This window comes from Mytilus trossulus, chromosome 10 (assembly GCF_036588685.1).
Source record: "Mytilus trossulus isolate FHL-02 chromosome 10, PNRI_Mtr1.1.1.hap1, whole genome shotgun sequence".
In the NCBI taxonomy this organism is placed as follows: Eukaryota; Metazoa; Mollusca; class Bivalvia; order Mytilida; family Mytilidae; genus Mytilus; species Mytilus trossulus.
In genome coordinates this window covers 66,149,777-66,174,893 of record NC_086382.1, presented here as the reverse complement: position 1 = coordinate 66,174,893, position 25,117 = coordinate 66,149,777, and the positions used below count along the sequence as shown (strand labels likewise).

Here is a 25,117-nt window from a genome sequence, read left to right as displayed (position 1 = left end):
CCACTACAGACAGTTATTCTATTTTATGTAAAACGCTTGGATCAGCTAGCGGTTTAAATATTAAGAAATTAAATGTTGAAGGTGAATAAATATTGTATTGCACAATATTTGACGATGAAATCTGATTTTTTCTGATGATATTTAGACAATATTGAAAAAAATCTTAATCAATTTTTCAAGCGATATATATGCCAAAAAATGTGTTTTATTATGTGACGTCATCACACATGGTTGCCTTTTTACGTCACAAAAGGGAATTAAGGAGAAAAGCAAGAAATTTGACGTCAATATCAAATGTTGACCAACGGAAAACTGAAATCAAACAAACCAAACGTAGATTAAATATAAATAATCAACAGGTGAGGGAAGGAATAATTCGAGTAAGATTGATAGAAAATGATTTATTTAATTTAATTCAACACTTTGGGCTAAGGTCTTCAGTATTTTCTTTTTATCGAGATTTTCTCTTCTTCGATGACTCAATCAAAAACCTGAAAAAAGAAAAAAAAACCGCACACATTAAGACTACTTTTGCCTGAAAATTCTGTGATTTTGGTTATTATAGCCATATCAGTCTAAATTATGCTAGATATTAATGCCATAATGTATATATGTATTTTTAAATATGTTTGCCACTTGCCACTTGTCAAATTGACATAACAGTTAAAATCTAATAATTATTATAATGTTCAGTTTACTTGATAAAGTAAAGATTAAATAATCAAGAGTACATGAAAGTAACATATTGTTAGAAAAAACATAAAAGTTTAATATTATTTAGAATCTTGAACTTCAAATCAGAAAGCTATTGGGACTGTAAATTATCACAGAAAAAGAAATAAAGATCGAAAGACATTGCTTTAATTCAGTGATTAATACATGAGCAAATATAGGAAAGTTGAAAGTTGAAAGCATCAAACACTTGACGCCAAATACACGAAAAGAAATGCTGCATGATCATAAGCAAAGGAAATATATAAATTGTATTATCATATTACGTCAGAGTTTAACTTACCTCTTTATAGACAAGACTTGAAGATAGACGAATCAGAACAAAATAAAATATGAATAGCTGAAAGGTGTTTGAGTAGAGAAAATCAATACGTAACAGTAATTACTTACAGAAATTACTTTCACAAATGTATTGAGCTTTGTGATGACAGTCATAGTCATACCAATCTGTTCTTCTACCATGTAATTGCACACAATTACTGCCTGTGCCTTTGGCACCATAACCAGGATACCACTTTGTAAACACAGCTTTCGACTGGTCATATGTCCAGCGCCATATTCCTTCTTTGAGATCTATCACGCCAATCCAATAGTTATGACCTGCAAGATATGACGCTGCATATTTCATTTCGTCATTGACTTGAATAATGTACTGAGTAAATGTAGATCGTGAACAGAACTTAATCAATTTAAAGCGACGAGTTTACATGCTTTTTTCAAGTTTATCGTTCTAATCACGTTGCAAAGCCATTGTAAAACTTCCGAAAAGCAACGCTATAGTTCTACATTATTTTACGATTGAAAAATGATTAAGTTATTCAACTGATTGACCGTGTTCTGAGCATGTTTATTTTGATACATTTAGACGAAGGGAAGTGTTCATTTTAAAATTCCATGTGAAACCTGACAATGCGGAAGTCCATTTGTCGACATCGTCAAGTAGCGTCTTCACTTTCGTCATTCCCAAATAAAAGTACTATCAAAAGAATGTCTTGTAAATTGTCATAAGGTTTAGTGATCTAACGTTCTGCCAAGTTCTACATATTGTAAATGACAAAGGCGAGTGTTTCAAAATTACCAACATGGTCATATGAATGATTGAGTAACATGACGCCAACTAATAAGTACGGAAGAAGTATGGTGCTTTGGTAGGAATAGCTTTGTTTGTTCCTCACAGGTTTTCTAATTGGGACATTTGAAGAAACTGATCTTACCGTTGTTAGCTCTATTGGCTGCAATGTTACTGTTTTCTTTTTCGCCATCAATTTTGACAATATATCCTCCAATTTCTCTACATTTTCTCTGTTCAAGAATAAATTTCGGTAACTTATTGATTCAGAAATTAAATCATTGATGGGCATTACAATGTAACTACTATTAGCTAAATATAGTGTAAATTGTGGGTTTTTTGTTGCTTATATTCTTTTAAAAAATCAATAAACTGGTGTTTGTATAATGGAAATCAAGCAGGATTATACACATGTACAGTTTTAATTATGGTTTTAAAGATATTATCATATTACTTCAACTCTACATAGCAAGACATAAAACAAAATATAACTATATATATATTTCTACTACCGTTCACAAAAGGTTTTTCTCCTGAATTTTTACAGCTATAAATAAAAAATCTTAAAATCAACATTATAAAGAAAAAAGTTTGTGTATACAACATGTACAAATCTATGTAATAACTTGGACTGAAAATTTGAAGTTTAGTGTTTTTTGGTTGCTTGAAATGTCATCGAGTAAATGTCTCCCCAATCATTATTTCAAACACATAAACCCTCAGACCATTTGTTTTGTGAACCTGTCGGATTTTCTTTAATATTTTCGAGAAATAGCTGATAAAAATATTTACATGGTTTTCTTTATCCTTTTAAAGTCTTTCTACACTATCATTTTCAATAATATTTAATAAAATGAAGACTTATTTGTATATGTATAGCAATATTTTCACTCACTTCTGCTGTAAACCAATCTGTTGCGTCGGCACTGTAATAGTAACAGTGACCTTTATATTTGTGCCATTTTGTTTCTGAAAAGAAAAATAAAGAAACACATCGGATCAATTCAAAATAATTTATCCACAAATAAAAAAATCGAACACTGGTAGAATATCCATCGTTAGTGCTTGTACATTTAAAGTTATCACCCTGTAAACATCTTCAGAGATGTTAACTTATTCACCTTTAAAAAAAGTGGCCTTCGAATAAATGCAAAACATAAAATTTCGTATAGACCGGATCATCTCCTTTTTTCATTACAGTAGGAAATTCTAGTCGAAGAGCATTTGAAATATTTAAACAAACTATCTTGTACCTCCTTTTAGAAGAAATCATCACATTGACTTTGCCTCTCATTAAAAGAAATCGTGAACTTGACTTTGAATACCTCTGGTGAGTCTAATAAACGCCTAATATCTCTGATGAGGATTTTGTCACGGAATCATACTCGTAAATCGCGGATGCATACCGAAGATGCTTAGCATCTTTTCAATTCTTGAAATATATATCCATTTTTATCAATTTGCGTATGGGCATACACACAAATTATATTTTTATCATATAGAATTCAATAATAACTTAATAAGTGAATTAGATATCCATTGTTGCGAATAGTCGCAGATAGGCAAGGAACACAAAAATGCATTCAAACTCATTAATCGAAAAAAAAACTGACCATGTTATTGCTAAAAAAAATATAGACAAACAACAATAAACAAAACACAATAAAGAAAACCAAAGACTGAGCAACACGAACTCCACCAAAACATGTTATATCAGATGCTACAGAGGTATAAGAACTGGAACCTGCAGTTAAAAGAACAGTTTTGAAGGCTTATGTTCGTGTACTTACTACGAAAATCTTTTCCAAGGACTTTAAAATCAGTGTCGAGTTTCTTTATCTTTTGTCCCATAGTGTTAAGAGTTTCTTTAAACATGTCTAGTGTCTTTTTATTGTCGTTTTCAAGTTTGTTCAGAACTTTTCCGATATTTTCCTGTACATCTGTCAATGCTTTCCGTGACTTGTCAAAGTCATCCTTTGACTCATTAGAAAGACAGGTTTGACCAGAAGCCTGCTTAATCACCACAACCAGCAAAGTAAACTGGATAACGAACAGCATTATGTAGAAGAAACTACAATTGAACAAAACTATTTAATGTGTATCCGAATATATTCTTACAAAAATATGCAATAATTGTTATTTACATACTCGTTTGAATGTCAATGAAAATGAGTACAAACTGATTGTAAAACTTAGTTACTAACCATTTGTTCCATGAATGTCGAGTAGCTTGCTTTCTTTTCCTACTAAAGTGTCAACTTACATCAAAAATCATTTCTAAAAACAATATAGCAATGTGGTAAGTTTTAAATTCCTGTGTCAAATGATCATTCGGGGTCATGGCCAAGCATGCGACATCTTAATAATTATATAACTATAACTAACAGATTAAATATAGCCAAGCAGACAGCAAACGAATGACACTAATAACTAAAAGGTATTAATAAGCCAAAATAAACTTATCAAGCTTTAAGCTTTGTAAACGATAAGCAAGTTAATTCTACAAAAGACTCATCAGTGGACGACCCAAAGAAAGTACGAAGTTTGAATGCATCTAAAGCAAACAAATCCGAAAGGTTTTTTCTAAATACAGCTACGATAATCTACCCCTGGTTAATGCGGGGTTCACACATTGCCGATTATTGCTCCCGTTTGAGATCAGACGGCGATACGAAACGAAAAGTGAAAAAGTCGGATTACTATCCTCAATTATCTGGAACGTCCTATCATTGTCTGAACGCAGTCGTTTAAGTTCGTTACAGATTCCTACGGGTCGGGAAGGAACCGAATAGTTCGGCGAAGCACCCCGACAGTTAGGTGCGTCCCGTAACATTCGGGGAAACTCAGCCGATTTAGTTTAGTCGCATTACAATCGTGCCTATGTCGTGACAAATTCTGCTGTATCGGATCACAATCCTAAAATGTTCTGTGTGTTCTTAACGGTGTCCTGTGGAACGGGGATGATTTTCGATTGTTTTTTTTTCTGCCGATTGAGTCCAGATTGCATCCAGATCTTGTCGATTGCGAACCGTTTTTGCCGAAACCGTTCCGGAACAGTCCCGTTATTAGTACGAAATTCGTTAATGATACCCACGTCAGAGTCCCAACAATTACAGAATACAATACGACTGAGACCAGACAAAGCCGTTTGCAATGCGATAGAGCGGACCGTGATAGGATAACGTTCCGACAGCACCTGCTGATCCCGATTATGCTGACAATTTTCGAACGGATAACTTCCGTCAGCGTCGGTTCACTGTCTGATCTCTGTCGTATATCATTCGGTAAAATCGGGACGCAGTCGTAACAGGCTCGGTTGATATTTACCTGGCGAAAGATACAAATTGGATTGAGAACGGGATTATCGGGATAGATTCGCTTGGAATATCGGCGCTTCCTGAACAATGTCTGATTGTTGTCGTGATTAAATTATTTGTTTTACAAATTTTAATTAAAGTTTGAATTTCCATCCACGATTCACAGGATCTTGATCAGACTTTTAACAAATTTTAATCGGGAATGGTCCTGTCAAAGACTGCAGTAAAAATCGTGAATGTGTGACCCCAGCTTTAGAAAATTCTTAGTATTTTGCACAACTCTCTGTTAGATGTAGCATTGATGTTTCTTAATAACACAGATAATATAAATAAAAGAAACAGTAGTATGCCGCTGTTCGAAATACATAAACGATTGAGAGAAAAAACAAATCCGGGCTAAAAACTAAAACCGAAGGAGCACATCAAATATAAGAGGAGAATTACGACACAACAGAAACACAGCATCAAAATGTAACACACAATGGACGAACTATAATATAACAACGGCCATTTTCCTGACTTGGTACAGGACATTTTAATAAAAATACAAAGGTGGGTTGAACTGGTTTTGTGGCATGCCAAACCTCCCGCTTTTTTGGCAATGTTAAATATAACAATTAAATGACAACACTACATGATAGAACTACAATACAAATAAATGGGAGAACATGTATGACAGAGAAACACAGGAGACAGGAAGATTTGTTTTGGATCGGTTATTTATTTTTGTAAACTAACAGGGCATATCATTTATTTGATGCACTGTTGAAGCACGATTTTTCATTTTCAGTAAAAAAAGGGACTAATTATTTATTTTTACAAATAAATTTATATCAATATTTGAAAACATACAATTTCTAAATCATATCTTTATTATAATTGATACATGTAAGTTTTATGTACCATTTCATCAGAATTAATCATCATCTTCTGAGGAAATTAAACTTCCCAAATACTTATACATGTATTGTAACTTATATGGTATACTAACATGGTATTTAAGTTTGGCTACACTGACTTTTTTATAAAGTATTGCCAAACATTTTTGCCAAATATTTTTTGGAAGGATTATGGAGCCGATGAAGGCCCAAAGAAGCTATTAAATCGTGCTTTCTTGGTGTTTCCCAGACCCTTTCTTAATCTGAAAATGCTTTTAAACCTTGTTTGGCAATATTTTGGTTTCAAAGCAAAATGTGTAGATTCAGTGTAAGACTTAAGGTTTTAGGGACAACATGTAGGATAAAGCAAAAATGTAATTGTCATAGATAAGTATGTGGCTGCTGTTTTTTTTTTTTTTTTATTAAAACTCATGATCAAGTCAATAGCAAAATTACTATATTACAAAAGTAATGCAACCCTCATTACAGAATACAGAATGAACAAAAGACAAATACATGTAATTAAGAAACATTGATCCCGAAAAAACAGAGGCCATGCCCGAGGAGAACAGAACTTGCTTCTTGCAAGTCATGTTCTCCGTGAAAACAACTTGATATGAAGACAAGCATTTGGTTTTGAAATTTTCTACATTAGCCCATTTTCCTCAATGTAGTTACTTCCCGATAATAAAAGTGAGGTAAGTGTTCCCGAGACAATATATCTAAAGTTAAATGAAACCATTTTCAGACATTTGAAGTATATTTGAATAATATTTATACTTTTATCATTAAAAGATTTGGGAAGTGTTTTCCGATTTATTAATTTTTTTTAAAAAGACGAACTTTTGCAGAATTTGGTGCCATCTCATACTTTTGAATAGACCTGCTGAGTTATTTATTTTCAATACATTGTAAGTCAGGTTATTTATTTTCAAACTACTACGGAACAAACTATTTATTTTTGTGATTATAAAGGCTGAGTTATTTATTTTACAAATCCTCCTGTTACCACCCACACCCCATCCACCCAACCCCAGAATATCAAAGGGTTGTCCCCTTACAGTTTCTTGATTATTTTATCTAGAATTGCGATTAAAAAATATACCAGCATATTCAGACATTATTAATTTAATGTACTATTGGTGGGAGATTTATATCACATCAATATAATTTTGTTGAACTGAAATAAAGTAAATCAGTTTAGTATCTTTCTTTTATATTTTTAGTTCATTTAAATCTATAGACAAATGTTTCCCTTTTGATAAAGAAAAAAAATATTAGAGAAATGCACCAAATTGATCAAGTTGTATTTCTAGCTAAAATATACATATATCCTAAAACTCTTACCGTTTGGTTTCTTGAGCTAAAATACTGTGATCTAAGAATGGTTTTGAAAATTACCCATATATCAATATATAATGCTAAAGTATACATTTCAACATAAGTATGACAGCTGAGACACGCTATTTACATAGAAGGTAGATATTTGTTTTTCGTTTAAAGTATCATATTATAAAATTTGGCACTGAACTTGTTTACTGTTTTGAATAAAACGAAATGGACCAGAATTGAGTATACAGACCTCAACAAAAGGTATGGAAACCTATAGTATCTTGAGCTATAAGCTTTATATCGTCCAAAGTCTAAAACAAGCTATAAATTAATTAAACAGAGAATAAAATGTGATACATTGAAATTCAAAACATCGTTATGCCACATTCTTACTCGGTATAAACAAAAACTAAAGGCAACAGTAATGTAACGCTGTTTCAGAATTCAAAATCGATCAAGAGAAATCCATCCGGGTTACAAATTCAAACGGAGGAAAACAAATAACTTTTAAACTCCTTTTTATTAGAGGATAGCAACGGAACAACATGAACACTGAAGTGCAACAAACACAAACACAAACATACATACAAACTAACTTTTAGATAACAACAGTCATTTTCCTGTCTTGGTAAATAAAGAACTTTTTAAGAAACAATGGTGTGTTGAACCTGCTTTATGGCTAGCCAAACCTATGTTATTGTTCATGACATTATACAGTATTTATAACAGTGCATTATATAGTATCAACATTACTCTAAGAGCTTTACAACTTATATTTATTCACACATAAGTTTTAACAATAAAATATGGAAGGCTCTTGTTTAAAAATCCTAAAACAAACAGATGTAATGTATACTGCATGTAAAACTATCCTATTAAATTTAATAATAAACAATACGATTTATATGAAATGGACACTGTAAAAATGATAGGGAGACACTGAGACAACACAAAAAAGTAAGTTATACATTCAAAGTATTTTAGGACCTATGAAAAATCATGTCTGTATAAATGAGTTTTCTTGTTTTTTCTTGTATTCTCTTTTCCCTTATAAAATTATTTTTCTGCAGCAGGTATTCAAGTAACTATTTGATTTTTATGGCTCATTCCGTCGATGTGTTATTGAGCAAGAATGGTCTATTTGAATGTCATTGTTTTTCAAGTTTTGCTCATGTTATTTTGTATATGCCTTGACATGTTTCTTAATTACAAATGACGGGACGCTCTTTTTGTTTATCCGTTCTTTTGTTTTAGTACATTTTGTATTCTTGTCTTTCATTTTTGCCAATGAGCTTTGTCTATATGCCTTATAGTGTTTCTTTGTTGAACATTTGTCTGATTGAGATTAAGATTATACTCATGTTGATTGCTGTTCTCCAATTTTATAATTGTTACCTATTTGTCACTTGGCTGGTTCACACATCGTTGGTCAATATAAAGGAATTTTGAGCGACTGTCATGAAAGTGAGAGGTTCAGTTAGCTATAAAACCAGGTTTAATCCACCATTTTCTCTGAAGAAAACGGATTTTGTGATTTTACTTTTGACTATGTGGTATTAATTTTGAAGCATTCCTGATGAAGTTAAATAAAAAAGAGTGCCAAACACACAACATTTAAAGTGTAGTATTCAGTCACACAAAGCAACCGAAAATTGTATGTTCACTACAATTGAAAAGCTATTTTCAGGAACAATTTATATCAAATATGATTATATAAGTCATGATGTAATTCAATGAGAAACATGCAGTGCCTAATAAGACAACATCTATATGAATAAGATGCATGTATGTTTAGATATTATTCAAAGCTATTAAAATCATTAAAATCTAAATACGGAAATTCAACTACAAAATGATATATGGCTCATCCTTTAATTATCAAATCTTTTGAAGGACGTACTGCGGTCAGTTTTAGAATTCTTGTCAGATGTTCGGACTCCTAATTTTTTTCTACTATTACTAAGAAAAATGTAATTCCACATACCACCCATTTTTCTTTCCATATAGGAATGGGCTTTGATAGCTCATAAAAAATAATTTACCAAAATTTAACTAATTCGAAATGTCGTTTATTTCGATTGGTTACTCATATAATACAAAGCAAATATAATGTGAAAGTCCGATTTAGCCTATTTTCACAATAAAAAAATATCGAAAAGGAGCTCCATGGCCTATCAAAATCTTCAACTAATTTTCTTCCTTAAATAACAATCTCAATTTTAAATACTGATTTTTTTAAATTTCAAAGTACATACTTAAATTCGTATTTTCTTGTGGTAGCGATTATGGGATGTAAAACCGGTATGTTTAGTTATCTTTCAAACATATTTCTTAGTTTTTGTTTATTTTTTTTTAACACGTAGAAGGATACAGACATCAAAGTAAAATAAGATAACATATGTATAGTTTCAAGTATTGGTTACTTTAATGGAATTGAAGTCTGTTCTGTTACATCAACCCTAAGGAACAAATAGATGAACTAAGTTTATATACAATTTGTATGCCAATTATGCTCAGTTTTATCACTTAGGACAGTTTGACAACCATATTGATGTATATGATTGTTTTATATAGGGGTTAAAAAATTAAGCGTTACTATGTTTTCTTTTAAATATCTAAGATATTTAGTGACAACTTTTTAATTTTAACAGGTGTAAATATAATATTTTGAGACTTACATTATATAATATTGAACTGTTTCATATAGGTAAAAGGGGTCTATCTGTTTCAAAGCAGATACACAATTTCCACAGTTCGTCAGTGCAAAACAAAAAATATTCTTTATTTTTTTCAGATCCAGAAATGTAGACTATTCTTAAAAGTGAATATGTACTGCTTATAACTTTCTTTCCACTTTCTTTTCTATGCAAGAAAAAACGCTGGAAAGAGATTAATCCACTTTTAAGAAATGGAAATTTCAATAAAAAAAAATGACTTATCATATACATGTATGTAGAAGTCGTGCACTATTTAGCTGCTCTTGCATGTTTTAAAGGCTGACTATGCGGTACGGGCTTTGTTCATTGTTGAAGGCCGTACGGTTACCTTTAGTTGTTAATGTCTGTGTCATTTTGGTCTCTTGTGGACAGTTGTCTCATTGGCAATCATACCACATCTTCTTTTTTAAAGGCTTTTGAATATTTCCATCATAAACAATAATGTTTTCACTTCAATTGATAAATACTTTATTTTTTATTCATGTTTTATTGTCACTTCAAAAGATATCTCAGTAATTATGTTATTAGATATGCAATACCCATTTGCACAGTTCTTAAGTGCAATCCAAAAATAAACTTTCTTTTGTTTCAGTTCAAGGAAAGTAGAATAGTCTTGAAATTGAACATGTGTTGCTTATAACAGTAGAAACCCCACTGTATTCCCGCCTGTTAATGCAAGAAGCATATTCTTACCAAAGAAAAAAGAAGATAGAAGAATTCACTTTTAAGGAATACAAAGTTCAATAAAACTAGAGGTTCTAAAGGGCATGTTTCGCTCACCTTGGTCACTATGCACATTTTACAAAGAACACTCTCAAGTTCAGATACATTTTTATCCCATAAGACAAAAAGTGGCAACAATCGTCATTATAGAGTAACACCACTAATACGTTGTCGTCGGACGATTACCTTCATATTTATCGACATTATAGAACTTGTCTTACTGATCATTTTTGCTTATTATCTATCTATTTTAACTTTTAAGATATAAGGCAAAAACGCAAAAAAAAAGAGGAAATGGTTAAAATCGTCATTAAAGGACAATTACTCTTATACGGATTCGACAGACGCTTCCGACCCTCTACACTTATTTGTGAAACTTTTTTTGCAATTGAAAGTTTCGTTTATTACCATCTATAATAGTTTTCAAGATAATATGCAACAATGAACAATATTTAAAGACAAATAGTTCATGTAAGAAGTCGTCTGACATTTTTGACGTTTCATAAACAATTGGTAGAGCTCAATTTTTTTTTACATGTTTTCCCTTGTCATATTTACTCTACGTATAACGGTTCTCAAAATAATGGGCAAAACATTCATCTATATTTTTAGCAATGTCGGTTATCTTGGTTGGCACGTAGGGGTCACCGGTCACATGTTTTAACAAGATACTCTTATGATGAGCGTGACCTTGTTTGGATAAATTTGACTCAGTTGTTTTAGAGGAGAAGATTTTGGTAAAAGTTAGTGACGACGGGCGATGGTCGCCAAGTGATGAGAAATGCTCACTTCGTCCTGTGGACAAAGTGAGCTAAACAGTAGCTTATGAAATATCTAGAATTCGTGCGGTATTTAGTTATTCTAACATGATGATTATCGACTTTTAAATAGTTCCACTATAAACCATTATAGTTTTCTCACTTAACGTGTTTAATATTTTATCTTTCCTTCGTGTTTTATTATCTTTTCAAAAGAAATCTCAGTAATCGTGCTATTAGTTGCAATACCCAGTAGAAATTACAAGTAAACCCATATCGAATAAATTGCAGTATAATTGGCCTTCAGTCATGCCCGGATGCTGTATCTAAGAAGCTGCTACGTCATGCTAGATAAGACAATATATGCGTTATTCTCCCTGAAAGACTGATGGAAGAGGGCGTCTTGTTTTTCACCATACTTTTGTATGGTGTCGCTATAATATACCCAATATGCTATGGAATATCTGAAATGAAAAATAGAAAGAAATTTACTACAGAAGGGGGAAAGAGAATTGATTTAAGTTATGCAACAATTACAACTAAAACGGATTCTTCTTTAGCTTGTGCCAGTCTTTGTACAAGCGATGTAGATTGTGTCACAGCAAGTTATGATAACTCAACAAAACAATGCTTATTGAATACCGACTGTATCCCAATTGCAGAAAAATGGCAAAATGCGGTTCTCATCCGAATAGGTAAGTATGTAGCATATTAATCTATTGCAATAAAAATTTATAATTTCAAATAGAATTTGTAGATTTAGCTAACTAAGTCCTTATATTTGTTTAAAATAACATTCGTTTATAGTGGAACATTGTTTTAACAATGAATTAGCTGCAATCAAAATTTGCTTGATAGTCCCTCTCTGTGATCACAAATAGATAACTCTGGCTCATTTTCCAATCAATCCATCATGAAGAGAAGTAATTTCATGCCATTTTAATCATAGTCTATTTCAAAAATGATAGTATTGGTATGTAACAATTTTAAACGTTTCAAATTTATGAAATTATATTCGTACATCAATTGTTTTGATACATTAATAACAAAAACTGAAATATATTGCATTGATTCATTTTGTAATTATTCAAAATTATATCAGAAACCTAAACATAATTATAAAAAAATGAATCTTTTAAGGGGAGACAATTCTCGTATAACTTTTTCGAATTGGCACATAATACCACGGAATGTCACTCATCATACAAATGGCACATCCATATAATTAATTAACTGCGCAATCGCGCTTCACCTTCAATGATGATTCTGAATTATAAATATAACCAAAAGTTGTTAATCTATAGATAGTGAAAACTAATGAAAGCTAACCCACTGTAAAAATATTATTTTGCACTTTTTTAAAACTACCTCAGGAAAAATTCTCTAGCCACTTGACTTTCATAGCTCAAAATTAACGTTTTTACAGAATATTTGAATAAAGTAGTTACAGATTATTCGCTTCTCAAAGTGTAAGACGCAATAAAAATCGTATGGTTGCACAATCTTACCGAAATACGGATTTAATTAAGTCCTAAACATTTTGACATTTCTTCGTATATTTTTATCGAAAACCGGTTTAAACAAATCACACGTACGTGTTAAGATCCGACTAAATACCTATTTCCCGATATGGTCAGGTAAAATTGCTAAAGTATGAAATTGTAGTATTATTATAATATTTCCATAGTATGAATGACTATAGAACTGATATTTATTTTTAAAAGGAGAAGATCCGGTTAGGACCGATTTTGGCCACAAATTTCAGGTTCATCTAACGAAAGATTTTTAACTCTTTTTAAACTTTTTAATTGTCTATTTCAGTTGATTAAACTACTTTATGTGAAAGTGTTTAACTGGTTTAGTCATTAAAATCGCTCCGTTTAAATTTTAAATATGACAAATCTATCAAATATGCCAAACATTGTCACTTTTCAGATGGTTTTGTCAAACATGAACGTGGCCGCATCCGTGATCATCATCAACCTTTGAAAATGGTATGTATTAACATCAAACACAACTTATATTTCAATATTTATAATGAACACGAATGCGACCACTTTCATTTAAGACGGAAACCGTCTGAAATGGAACTAAAATGCTAAAATTGTGAAGATTTCAGTAAATTTGCATTACTTAATGATTCTAGTGCCCGATATATGTGCATTTGATTGTAAAAAAAACAGCCAATATTTATATAGTAGAATCATTCTACTTTCCAATAAATAACTAAACGTTTACATTTTAAGAATTCTGTAAAACTGCTTTATTTAGGGGCCAAAAAGAGGTTTAAGTGGACATCCTCCTTTATTGGCAGACTATTTGTTTGATTGCACACTTGATTAGATTTTGTTTTATTTTCTTGAAAACCTCAGGAGACTTTATCTCTAGATATCGTAATCATTTTTAATAGGCATTTATGTTAGACAACCAATGCCAACAATTTAAGCTAAACTAACATAAGGACATCTTTCACTAATATATCTTTTCCACCAATTGACCTTTGGTAGCTCATTTACAAAAAAAGCATACGGCATTGGATTAAGATTGTTACTCATACATTCATGACGTTTTCGATCATCTGACATATCAATATTATATATTCTTTTTACCACAGGGTGTTTACTCCAAGCCTTTGAAAAATGTTATATAAGAATTTTACCTCGTCTAGAGATTTTCATTATACATTATTTACAAATATCTTTATCATAATAATTTTATTGTTTGCTCGTATAAATATAATTAGTTTGTGACGAAAAAAAAATCGTATATTATATGAAATAGATTTTCCCTTATTTTTTTGTTTACTTTACAGTAATTCAAGCTTGAAACAGTATGTAACGGTGGCCAGTTATCACAATTTCGCGTTTCGCCCTTCATATACTATAGAGCGAAAACAGGAAGTATTTTTCTTACCAATTTCGCGTTTTCGACCTTGCATATTCGTGTTTTCGTGATTTCGTGTTTTGGCGTTTTCGAATTTTCGTCTTATAAACCTTTTAAAAGGGGAGGGCCAAATCATCTCCATGGTAATGAGATGTGCAATTGCTTATACAACTGCATATATTTTATCATATTTATCGCGTTTTAAGTGATATTCAATTATAAAAAAAATAAATAGAATAATTTGTAGCATCATAAGAATGTATTCTTCTGACGTTTCAGTCTTGTTTAAAATTTGTTCTGGAATTATTTCCAAACAAGTAGGAAATATTGATAAATATCAAAAATATTATAACTAAACATAACTCTGTAAAACAATTGTGTATTTACAATGAATGGTTTTACATTAAACTAAACCAGTTTTCAAATTTTACGACCAATCAAAACAGTCTTTTTCGCCAAAATTTTTAGAAAATGGATGAGGGATACAACAATGATTTTACAAAATTATGTACATCCAACATCATTCTTGTCTTTTCAAATTTCTTAGATATGTATTTTTGTAATCATTTTGTACAAACAAATCGAAATATTGTGCATACTGTTCTTAAAACTGAGAAAACTAAAAATTGACAGCATAGTAAATTTGGTACAAAAAGCATCAACATATTATAAAACTTTCTTATATTAACACCTATCTATAGTTTTTTAAAGTTTAATTCATTCAGATTGGTCCACTTAATCTGTTTTGAAAGTTTGAAAAAAGTTATATTATAGAATTGTGATTTTATTCACGATAATAGCCCAAAAATAGGTAAAAATTGAAAATTTACGAAAAAATGGGAAAATCCTCAAAAATGTGAATTTCCAACTGGTCGCAGCAACTTAAAAGTGCAAACACATATGATTTTTCTCCACCAATTTTTTTTTGTACAGTCACATAAACCCAAAACTTAGGTAAAGAAAAAAGTTTAATTCTAGAAAATTTTGTCTTTTCAGAGGAATACATCGATAAGCCTTAAGTAACTTTGGGACCAAACGTTATGATTTTTAAATATATGTATTGCGCTTTCAGCAAACAGACCAACTGACTGTGGGGACCTGGACAAATCAACTTCCAATAGTGGGCTTTACAAGATCTTCACGGAATTCTTTTTATGTTTCAAGGTTTTCTGTGAAATGGAGAAACACGGCGGGGGCTGGACTGTGAGTTTGAAATGAATACTAGATGAACAATAATAAAATTGTTATTTTTAAATAACGACATTGTTTAATAAACGGGTAGAAAGTTTTCGTTAAAATATTGTGAATAAACGAGGAGTAAATATATTTACCGGAGAAATATTGCATATAGCGAGTAATATATATATATAGTGGTTTGTTAATTATACACGCATCTAAAAAATATTTAAAAAAGATCTATTTAATTATTATTTTCCATTTTATCAATTAACCATCAAAGACTGATTATTCAAAAGTTATTATATGTTATTGGCAGTGCTAGATTAAATGCATTAGACGACTAAATGAGCACATTTATTATTTACTGTTTTTTGCAGGTTTTCCAACGTAGAATGAACGGTGAGACAAACTTCTACAGAGACTGGAACGCTTATAAGCAAGGTTTTGGTGACCTGAGACAGGAATTTTGGTTGGGTAATACATACCGTTACATTTACAAGGAGTCATATTATAATTTCACCAGGTCATCTATGGCGTATTTATCCGATACAGTACTTTCATTCAGAAAACTATAAAATTGTGGCACCTTTTACGGAAGTTCGCTTGTCGTCTTTTGAAAGTTTCTCAGATTATCGGCATTCTCTGGTTTAATTCATTTAAATGCCTTAAAAAATTGCACATTGACCCCCAATTTTCTACTAACAAATATTTTACATCCATCTATAAAAGTCTTATAAAATCTTTGTTGTTTTCTAATAGTTTTTGAGAACGTTCAAATTTTCAATGATAAAGTATTTAAACTCAAAGGGAACATTTTTTCCGCAACAATTTTAATGGCTAATATCTAAAAAAACAAGCTCATTGGCCTATATTTCGTTCTTGCTCTTTCGGTTCCTTTACCTATCCCTTATTAATATATACAAGTGTTATGAAAAGCTTGTGATTTTAAAACTGAATAGCGAACTTTTTTTCTTTATGCATAACAAACTTATTAAGGATGTTCGCTACTTTTTTTCTTAACTTTTTGTAAGATATTCGAATTCCTCTGATCTTATCAAGGCTGTGCTATTTTAATTGCTGTCCACCAACCCCTACTTTTCTGTTTAAAATTTCATAACATATTGTTTTCAAGGGGTTCAATCAAAATCACGTGATGGATATACACACACCGGAAGTAACAAACGAGCAGACCGCTTGAAAGGTAAGTAGTCGTATTTTCTTGTTTATATCAATAACATTTAACAAATAAGGAAGTGCACCGAATGTCAGATACTATCTAGTTTTGAAATACACAATTATCCTTGCTGGAAAGCGTGCAGTTAATGCCAACACTTCGACGCAGTTCCAAAATTTCACCAGATAATTGTGTCGAAGTGTTTGCAATAACTGCACGCTTTCTAGGCAAAACAATTGTGTATTTCAAAACTACATACTATCCGACATTCGGTGTGCCAACTTATTAATCAAAATTTAATTGATATAAACAAGAAAATGCAACTACTAACCTTGCAAGCGGCGAGTTCGACTGTAACTTCCGGTGTGTGTATATCCATCACGTGATTTTGATTGTACCCCTTGGTTTTAAAAAAACATATTTGAAAATCTTTTACAATCCTAGTTATTTTTTCATAGTTTTTGATAGAAAAATGGCGTCAATACAGTTGAACGGCAAACAATTTAATGGCTTCTAAGTTTAAGACATTGGTCACGTGATAAAAGGTCAGAGTTTACGATTTTTTTGTAAACGTGCATGCCTCGTGGTTTTTGGACTCGTATCGTCTTATTTGTACTCGTACATTAATAAAAACCAAAGTGTTCAATTCTAGATTGAATAAGCTTTCTTATTTTATATAATTATAATAAAAGAGTATTGTTAAAATGTTATAAATTCACGAGCGAAGTGAAACTTTTTTTCTGAAAATTTGCGTAGGTCCACGGAAAATCCTTAATAAATCCTTAAATAGGTTTGGTAACGTGTTGAGAGGTATAAATTATGAAGTAAAACCATTTTTTGCTCCTTACATTACAATATCAGATCACAAAAACCCCGGATACGCAATTCTGTCAGATTATTCGTGGCGAAGCGGAGATCAAAGGGAGATAACTCGGTACGCGCATCGTAGGAAATTGCAAGTTCACAACAGTAAATATGAGTAAAATTAATGATTGCAGATCTATTTCGCATGGTCTTGAATACATTTCAATATTCCATGTTCCTCTACTGTTGTAAGATTAAAATAGTCATGGAAAGGTTGAATTTGACATTTTTTTCAAGTTCTTACAGGTTTTTAAACACCTCCAAAGAAGACAATTACCTACATTTTATAGCAGACTGACTCTCTGAAACTTGAATATATTGTATATATATATATATTCTCAAACACCCTTTTAGTAGATAGAAGGATACAAGATGGGTTTATCAGTCATTTGTCAGAAGAACATGTGTAACAATAGAAGCAGAAGCAGAAGATTACATTTAAACAAAAATATGGGAAAAAAAGGAAATATAGTCTTTAAAATTGTGACCATTACCATAGATTGAAAATAAAATTAATCTGCAGTAGCCAGAAGTACATGTACAATTTTTGTTTTATTATAGCTGCTTTAAGATGCAGTTGCAGATCTCATGGAGTCTGATGATTGGAACCTCCTCTTTTTATGGAAGATTAATGCATTTGAATGGGATCATGCATATAGTTGGAACCCTCCTTTTTATCCTTGGTTGAGAATAACACAACTTATGTTTAAAATTTTCTGGATTCACCCTCAGATAAGAAACTACATAAGTTGTACAAGTTCTGTTGCTTGCCTTAATCAAGAGAAAAAAATCTGAACATTCAAAGAACCAGAAAGGGATTTAAAACATAATAATCAACACAAAGATCACTGAACAAAAGCTGAATTGTGATCTGATATATCCTGCAGTTATCATAAATCCTGTTATATGTAATATTTGAAGTTTGCTTTATATTTTTTCTTCTTTATTATATTTGAATTCAAAAGTCCTGCAACCAACTGTTAAGTACTTGATAATCAATTATTGATTGGATAATAACATCAGCTGACCAGTAAATAAAATTTGAAAATGCTTTGTAGAAATAAAATAGTGGTATTATGTCATTAGATATACTGAATCAACTTCAAATTTAATGCAAATTCACATTTACCTGCTCTAAAATGCATAGTCAATTGGACTACAAAAACCTGAGACTACCGGTACTTCAATGTATAACATAGAGATTGTGGTCACATCCCATGTTATAGTAGTCTTAAACAAAAGCAAAACTAATCTCACTTAAATACAGTATGTTCAGAATTTTTTTGAAAAAGGACAAAGTTCAAAAAGAAATTTATTATTCTGATATCAGAAATAATCTCATAATATCAAAGCAGAATGTCAGTTCTTTTAATTGAGATAACCAGTTTAATCACGTTATTTACTTTTATAAAAAAAAACCTCATGATATTATCTAACTTTACAATCATTGACTAAGCTTGTCACCAACTCACTTACTTTACATGTGCTTTTAAAAGTTAACCTGTCAGTACTAAAATAAAGAAATGTGGTATAAGGCAAGGTATTTTATTCCAATTAAAGGGCATGTGAAGAGCAAAGTAATGTACATGTATTACAATGATTTATATATATGTATATATAATGGATCAATGATGTTGATATAAATCAGATAAATATGGAGATAACCAACTCCATTCTTAGATTTTAAACCACAGCCAGGTCAGAGCCACACATATATTTGAAAAGGCATATAATAATTATATCTTCAATTAACAGGCAAATATTCCCAAAGGCCCAATTAAAACATTATCTGTACTCTCTATTTATATTGATAACTTTCTGAGTTCAAAACATTTATTTTAAATTGCAACACTTTTCAATGCCTCTAGGTTTTCTTGAATAAAAAGCCAATTAGATTTGTCACTTGTGCTTAACTTTTCAATTTTCCAAGTCTCTATTAGCAGTGACAGTTAAATTACAAGTCACTTGACATACATCAACAATCAATATATTCCATTGTTTTAAGGCAAATGAGGAAAATAAGAGTAACAATAGCTTTTGCCTTACTACATACACAAGAGAATATTAGAAATTATAATATAAATTAGGAAATATCAGAGGCAAAAAAAGACAGGACTTAGCCACTTGACGTTTAGTAAAGTACCCTTACTAATCCTTAGAGGAGCTGCTGTATACTAGAAAAAATTATGTTGATGATTTGACCCCATCAATCAGCATTTTAGCATTACATTATTGTCAATTGCTATCTGCTCTATTTGTTCCAACCTGTCATGAGAGTCAAAATGTATACCTAGGGTGGGAATAAAACCCATGTATGTTCATTTACTTTATTGTTCTTTGTGTACACAAAATTTACATGTCCATGAAATATATCAAATGCAAAAAATGCTGTAATGTATCATTACACCCTCATTAGTTAAGGACCAAGTAAAAGAAGTCCCTGCACCTACCTAGACGTATTTCTTGGCTAAGATTTATTATATAACTATTGAAAGTATAACACGATAAAGGTTATTGGTAAGTATATAGTAACATCAACGTGCAATTCAAGTAAACAGCTGTCAAACATAAACAATCTACCACGTGTTTGTCTGCTGTGCTTGAATTCAAAACGACCCATCAGGCTTATTTACACGAATGTTTGCTCAAGCAGACAGTTAAATATGTCCGTTTATCTTATGGGGTCTGTTAAGAATGTATTTGCTGTTATAAATTGTGTATGCATGGAAATATAAGGAAGATAACATTGATTTTTACCGTAACTTTTGAATACACAACATTCCCAAGGTATCCCCACAAAACAAATGGCTACTTTGTAACGACGGCTGGTAACGTGTAGCCACTTTCTAACGGCAAATGCAATTGGAAGATCTTCAAAGATCAATAATAAAATTGCTAATAAATGATTGGATACGAATTTCTGTCAGATTATAAATAGGTGAAAAAATGTAAACATTGAAATCCGCCATCTTGACGTAGGAAACAAACTAATTTTCAGTCTTGGATTAAAGGACATTGCGCACATTGCCAGCGTATCATGCATAAACAGTCATCTGCAAATATATCTTTCAATTTGTGTTTTACACTTTCTTTTCTATGTTTTATATAATTTAATGTTTTAATTTACTACAGAATGGGACATCGTTCTCAAAGATACCGTAGAAAAAATTATAGGTGGCGCTGTTTGTGGGCGTAAACATTTTACATACGGGTTCTTTTTTTGTCGACAAATTGACCTCTATCTGTCAGATTCAGGCGTTTGCCTTCCAACTGAATATTAAATGTATTAAAATCTTAAGCGAATTATTTCCTGCCAACTTTTAAATAGCTTACATCTAGACCTTTTATTTTTTTTCTAAATTGTTTTGATCCTTATTTATATACTCTTCACTTACAACAGTCTTTTTAAAAAGTTTTTTTTATTTTGAAACAGAGTAGCAAGCATCCTTATAATGTTATTGTTAAGTCATTGTGCATGCGTGTTTTGTTTACTGTTTTGTTCATTCAGGTTTTTGAATTACTAATTCTGCCACCCCCTACCTAACCCATCACACCCCATACACCTCTATTCCTCCCATTTAATCCGGCTTACTAAATCAATAAAAGGCTGGCCGCCTCGCTATTATAAAGGTGTAATACCACCATTGATTTCCTCTATTAGTCTTTGTTAAATTTACACTTTTTAAAAAATTGTGTAGAATTTATCTGTGTTTCAAATAAAGAAATACTGGGCATGAGTAAAGTTTCATCCTGTCCAGTTCTATAGAAAAAGTTTCACATAACATTTCATTGCATATAAGAAAATAACCATCATTGGAAGTTAACCAATCAAAATTTTCCCCTTATTCTATCTGTGTACAAGGTTTAGTAACCATGTTACCTCAAGATTACAAAATTTTTCTATAGAAATCACAAATAAAAAATAATGGTGTTTTGAAATACCCAAGACATACGTTTATGACTCAGAAAGAGTTTTACTGCAATAAAATGTAGGATTAATTACCTACAACGGTCAAATTCAAGGGAATATTTTTTAGACCTACTTTCGTATGCAACCGGATGTGACGTAACATGATTTGATGGTATTACACCTAAAGAGTGGTGAAAGGGGTTTTAAAAATCAGTAATCAATCAATCTTATTTAAAATCAGTTTTCAAACGTCTAAAACAACAGAAAAACAAAGGAAATGGGATACATATACTCCGAATGGGTATCTATTAATGACACAAAATCAGTTCATGCAGAGAGAAAAAAAACATCTGACCAGGGATAGCAGCACGACTAAGCTTCTTTTTTAACGCTTCCCGTCTACATTTTAGACCCGATCAGTAGATTAAGGAAGCTTTCATAAACGAAAATCATATTAGGATCAGCTTTAATAGCGATATATAATTGATAACAAAACATTACAAAAAAAACAACTGATGATCCTTCTCATAAGTTTTATCATTATGTGATTGCTGACCATTTTTTATAGTGATTATTTCATTCCCAGACCCAATATGTCATGATTATTTGATTATTTGATAATCTAGCTTTGACTGTATATTTGATTATTTAATAATCTAGCTATGACTGTATATTTGATTATTTGATAATCTTGCTATAACTATATATTGGTAAAATATTTGTGGTTATATAAATTCTTGGACATCCCCATTATGGGTCTGACCTTTAGTTTAAACTTCGGTTGTATTCAACTTATATTTGCATCAGGTAACGACTATCTGCATCTGCTGACCTCTCAAGGACACTACAGGTTGAGGATTGATATGGAAGACTTTGATAACAATAAAACGTATGCGCTGTATCACCACTTCAGCATTGGTGGTGAAAGTTCTGGTTATATTTTGAGTGTCAGTGGTTATTCTGGTGATGCAGGTAGGCATTTTGTATTTCTAACCCTTCAAATGTTAGATTCTTTTATTGACCCTTGTCTTTATTTATTTTATGCTTTGACTCCTAATTTGATATAAAGGAAAAACAAATATAATGACGTAGTATTGCAAAAAAGCCTATAGTGTATTCAAAGAGGTATAAGAAGATGTGGTATGAGTGGCAATGATACAACTCCAAATCCAAGTCTCTTTTTTTAAAAGTAAACCATTACTTCAGCACGGAGCCGTGGCTCACATCGAACAGCAAGATATAAATGACCCCAAAAATGGCAATTGTTAATCCCCTTTTTAAATGGGACAACCAACGGTATAATCTATATAAAAAACAAGAACTTCAACAACTACTGAACATCCTATTCCTGACTTATGTATAAGTTGTTCCCGGCCACGCCCACGTTTAATTTTTGTCTATCTGATAAGTTAAGCCTTTTTTCAACAGATTTTTATAGTTCGTTCAAATGTTGTACTGTTATACCACTGTCCCAGATTACGGAGAGGGTTGGGATTCCGCTAACATGTTTAACCCCGCCACATTATTTATGTATGTGCCTGTCCCAAGTCAGGAGCCTGTAATTCAGTGGTTGTCGTTTGTTTATGTGTTACATATTTGTTTCTGGTTCATTTTTTTTACTGAAATAAGGCCGTTAGTTTTCTCGTTTGAATTGTTTTACATTGTCTTATCGGGGCCTTTAACAGCTGGTTATGCGGTTAGGGCTTTGCTCATTGTTGAAGGCCGTACGGTGACCTATAATTGTTAATGTTTGTGTCATTTTGGTCTTTCGTGGATAGTTGTCTCATTGGCAATCATTCCACATCTTCTTTTTTATATTAGGATGGATACAAACAAATGCAGCGGGTTAAATGGTTTTAATAGGTACCAACTTTCAACCTTTTTAAATCAATAGTGTAACATCACAACATATAAAGACACACTAATAAACATAAATTTAAATGGCTTTTACTCACTCAAAAAGCATATTAACACATTTAAACAGATACTGAACGAAGAAAGTTGATATATGATAAATGACTTTTTCCTACTGCTTCATTTGCCCCATTTCTTTTTTTTTTTATAATAAATACATCAAGGTGATAAGTGATAGGTGTGCATAAAGATAAATGTCCTCTAAGTGCATAGTTTTTACAACCCGAAATATAATGATTCATTAATATTTCCATTGTAATTAGAACGGAAAAAACAATTATCACCTCCTTCATCTTCATATTTTTATAAATTCTTTTTTCTAGTATCAGTTACTATCAGCATGATCTATCTATGCCTGTCGTTAAAGTACTAGTAAATACCCTAAATATATATATAAAGACATATTCAAAAACAGTGTTAGGGTCTATATTGCAAGTGTTTAGGCATACAATCTTAAGATTGATTTAAGAAAAAAGAGCATAAATTGATATAAAAAAAAATCATTTTATATAACATACTTATAACGGGTATAACCCGTACCTGTTGATTCCGAATATTTATTGAAATTCATATTACTTTTTCTTTTTTTAATTTGGATGGTGATTAACACTTGTTTTTTTTAAATTCAAAATAACAAAGATCTTGATTTAGATTTTTTTTAATGATATCTATACTTAATCTCTCACAGTATTCCTATTCAAGAAATAGAAAGAAAATATATAAGATAATGAAAATATCCAAATATAATATCAATTTGCTAAAGAATATACACAAACATTCGATATATTAACGGAACAAGAAATGCATTGTTCATTTATTGTAACACAATGCTTATGTTTAAAATTGAATAAATAGTAAAAACATTTACAATCCCATCGTTGGTAAGTATTTGGATATTACTTGAGTATTTGAAATCCTATTACTACGTATATTTACAGGAGATTCGATGACATTTCAGAACGGACAGAAATTCTCCACAAAAGATAGAGATAATGACATATGGGGCAATGATTGTGCAGAGGAAAGTAAGGGTGCTTGGTGGTATAGCACATGTCACTATAGTAACCTGAATGGCCTCTATTTGGAAGGATACATGAATGATTCATACGCTGATGGCGTCATTTGGCAAACCTGGAAGGGCTTTCGATACTCACTGAAAGAAACAATCATGATGATCCGCAAAGTCTAAATAGATGAATCGAGATGATGAACAATACATGATGCATATTCTCTTGTTTTATTGTTAAATTGTTAAGATTATAGTGTATGTCTCAGTCATTCGTTGGATTTCGGTTTTGTAGGCTTTTGTTCCCGTACAATATTGTTAGGGTTAATGATGGTTCCTTACTTCCAAAGTTTGATTTGATTATAGATAAAAAAAAATACGATACATTACAATCTGTATCGTCTTTCTTATAATATAATCAAATCTATTCTATAGTTTATAACTATGTAAAGGAAAAATAAAGGAATGGCTAATATGTTTCATTTATTAGTTTTAAAATCTATAAAATTGATATTATTGACAAAGGATTTTCCAAAAAAACATCTCCCAATTGCCTATAGAAACTATAAATTGGTACAATATACTAAAAATAAAAATAATGTGATAGATATGCTAAGTTGATATTGGAGATGAGTATTCATTTGTAAAATTGCAGATATAG

General features: G+C 31.3%; 2 protein-coding genes across 2 annotated transcripts; one reads left to right on the top strand and one right to left on the bottom strand.

Moving 5' to 3' along the window:
- Positions 1-386: 386 nt before the first annotated feature.
- Positions 387-3,867, bottom strand: LOC134686511 (perlucin-like protein). Its single transcript, XM_063546179.1, has 5 exons — positions 3,592-3,867; positions 2,697-2,770; positions 1,947-2,034; positions 1,123-1,332; positions 387-491 (listed from the first exon to the last, which is right to left on the bottom strand). Exons 1-5 carry the CDS (start codon positions 3,857-3,859, stop codon positions 484-486), a joined length of 648 nt encoding a protein of 215 aa, XP_063402249.1. The 5' UTR covers positions 3,860-3,867; the 3' UTR covers positions 387-483.
- Positions 3,868-11,995: 8,128 nt separating this feature from the next.
- Positions 11,996-24,639, top strand: LOC134688083 (microfibril-associated glycoprotein 4-like). Its single transcript, XM_063548551.1, has 5 exons — positions 11,996-12,221; positions 15,482-15,612; positions 15,966-16,062; positions 22,344-22,508; positions 24,389-24,639. Exons 1-5 carry the CDS (start codon positions 11,996-11,998, stop codon positions 24,637-24,639), a joined length of 870 nt encoding a protein of 289 aa, XP_063404621.1.
- Positions 24,640-25,117: the final 478 nt, after the last annotated feature.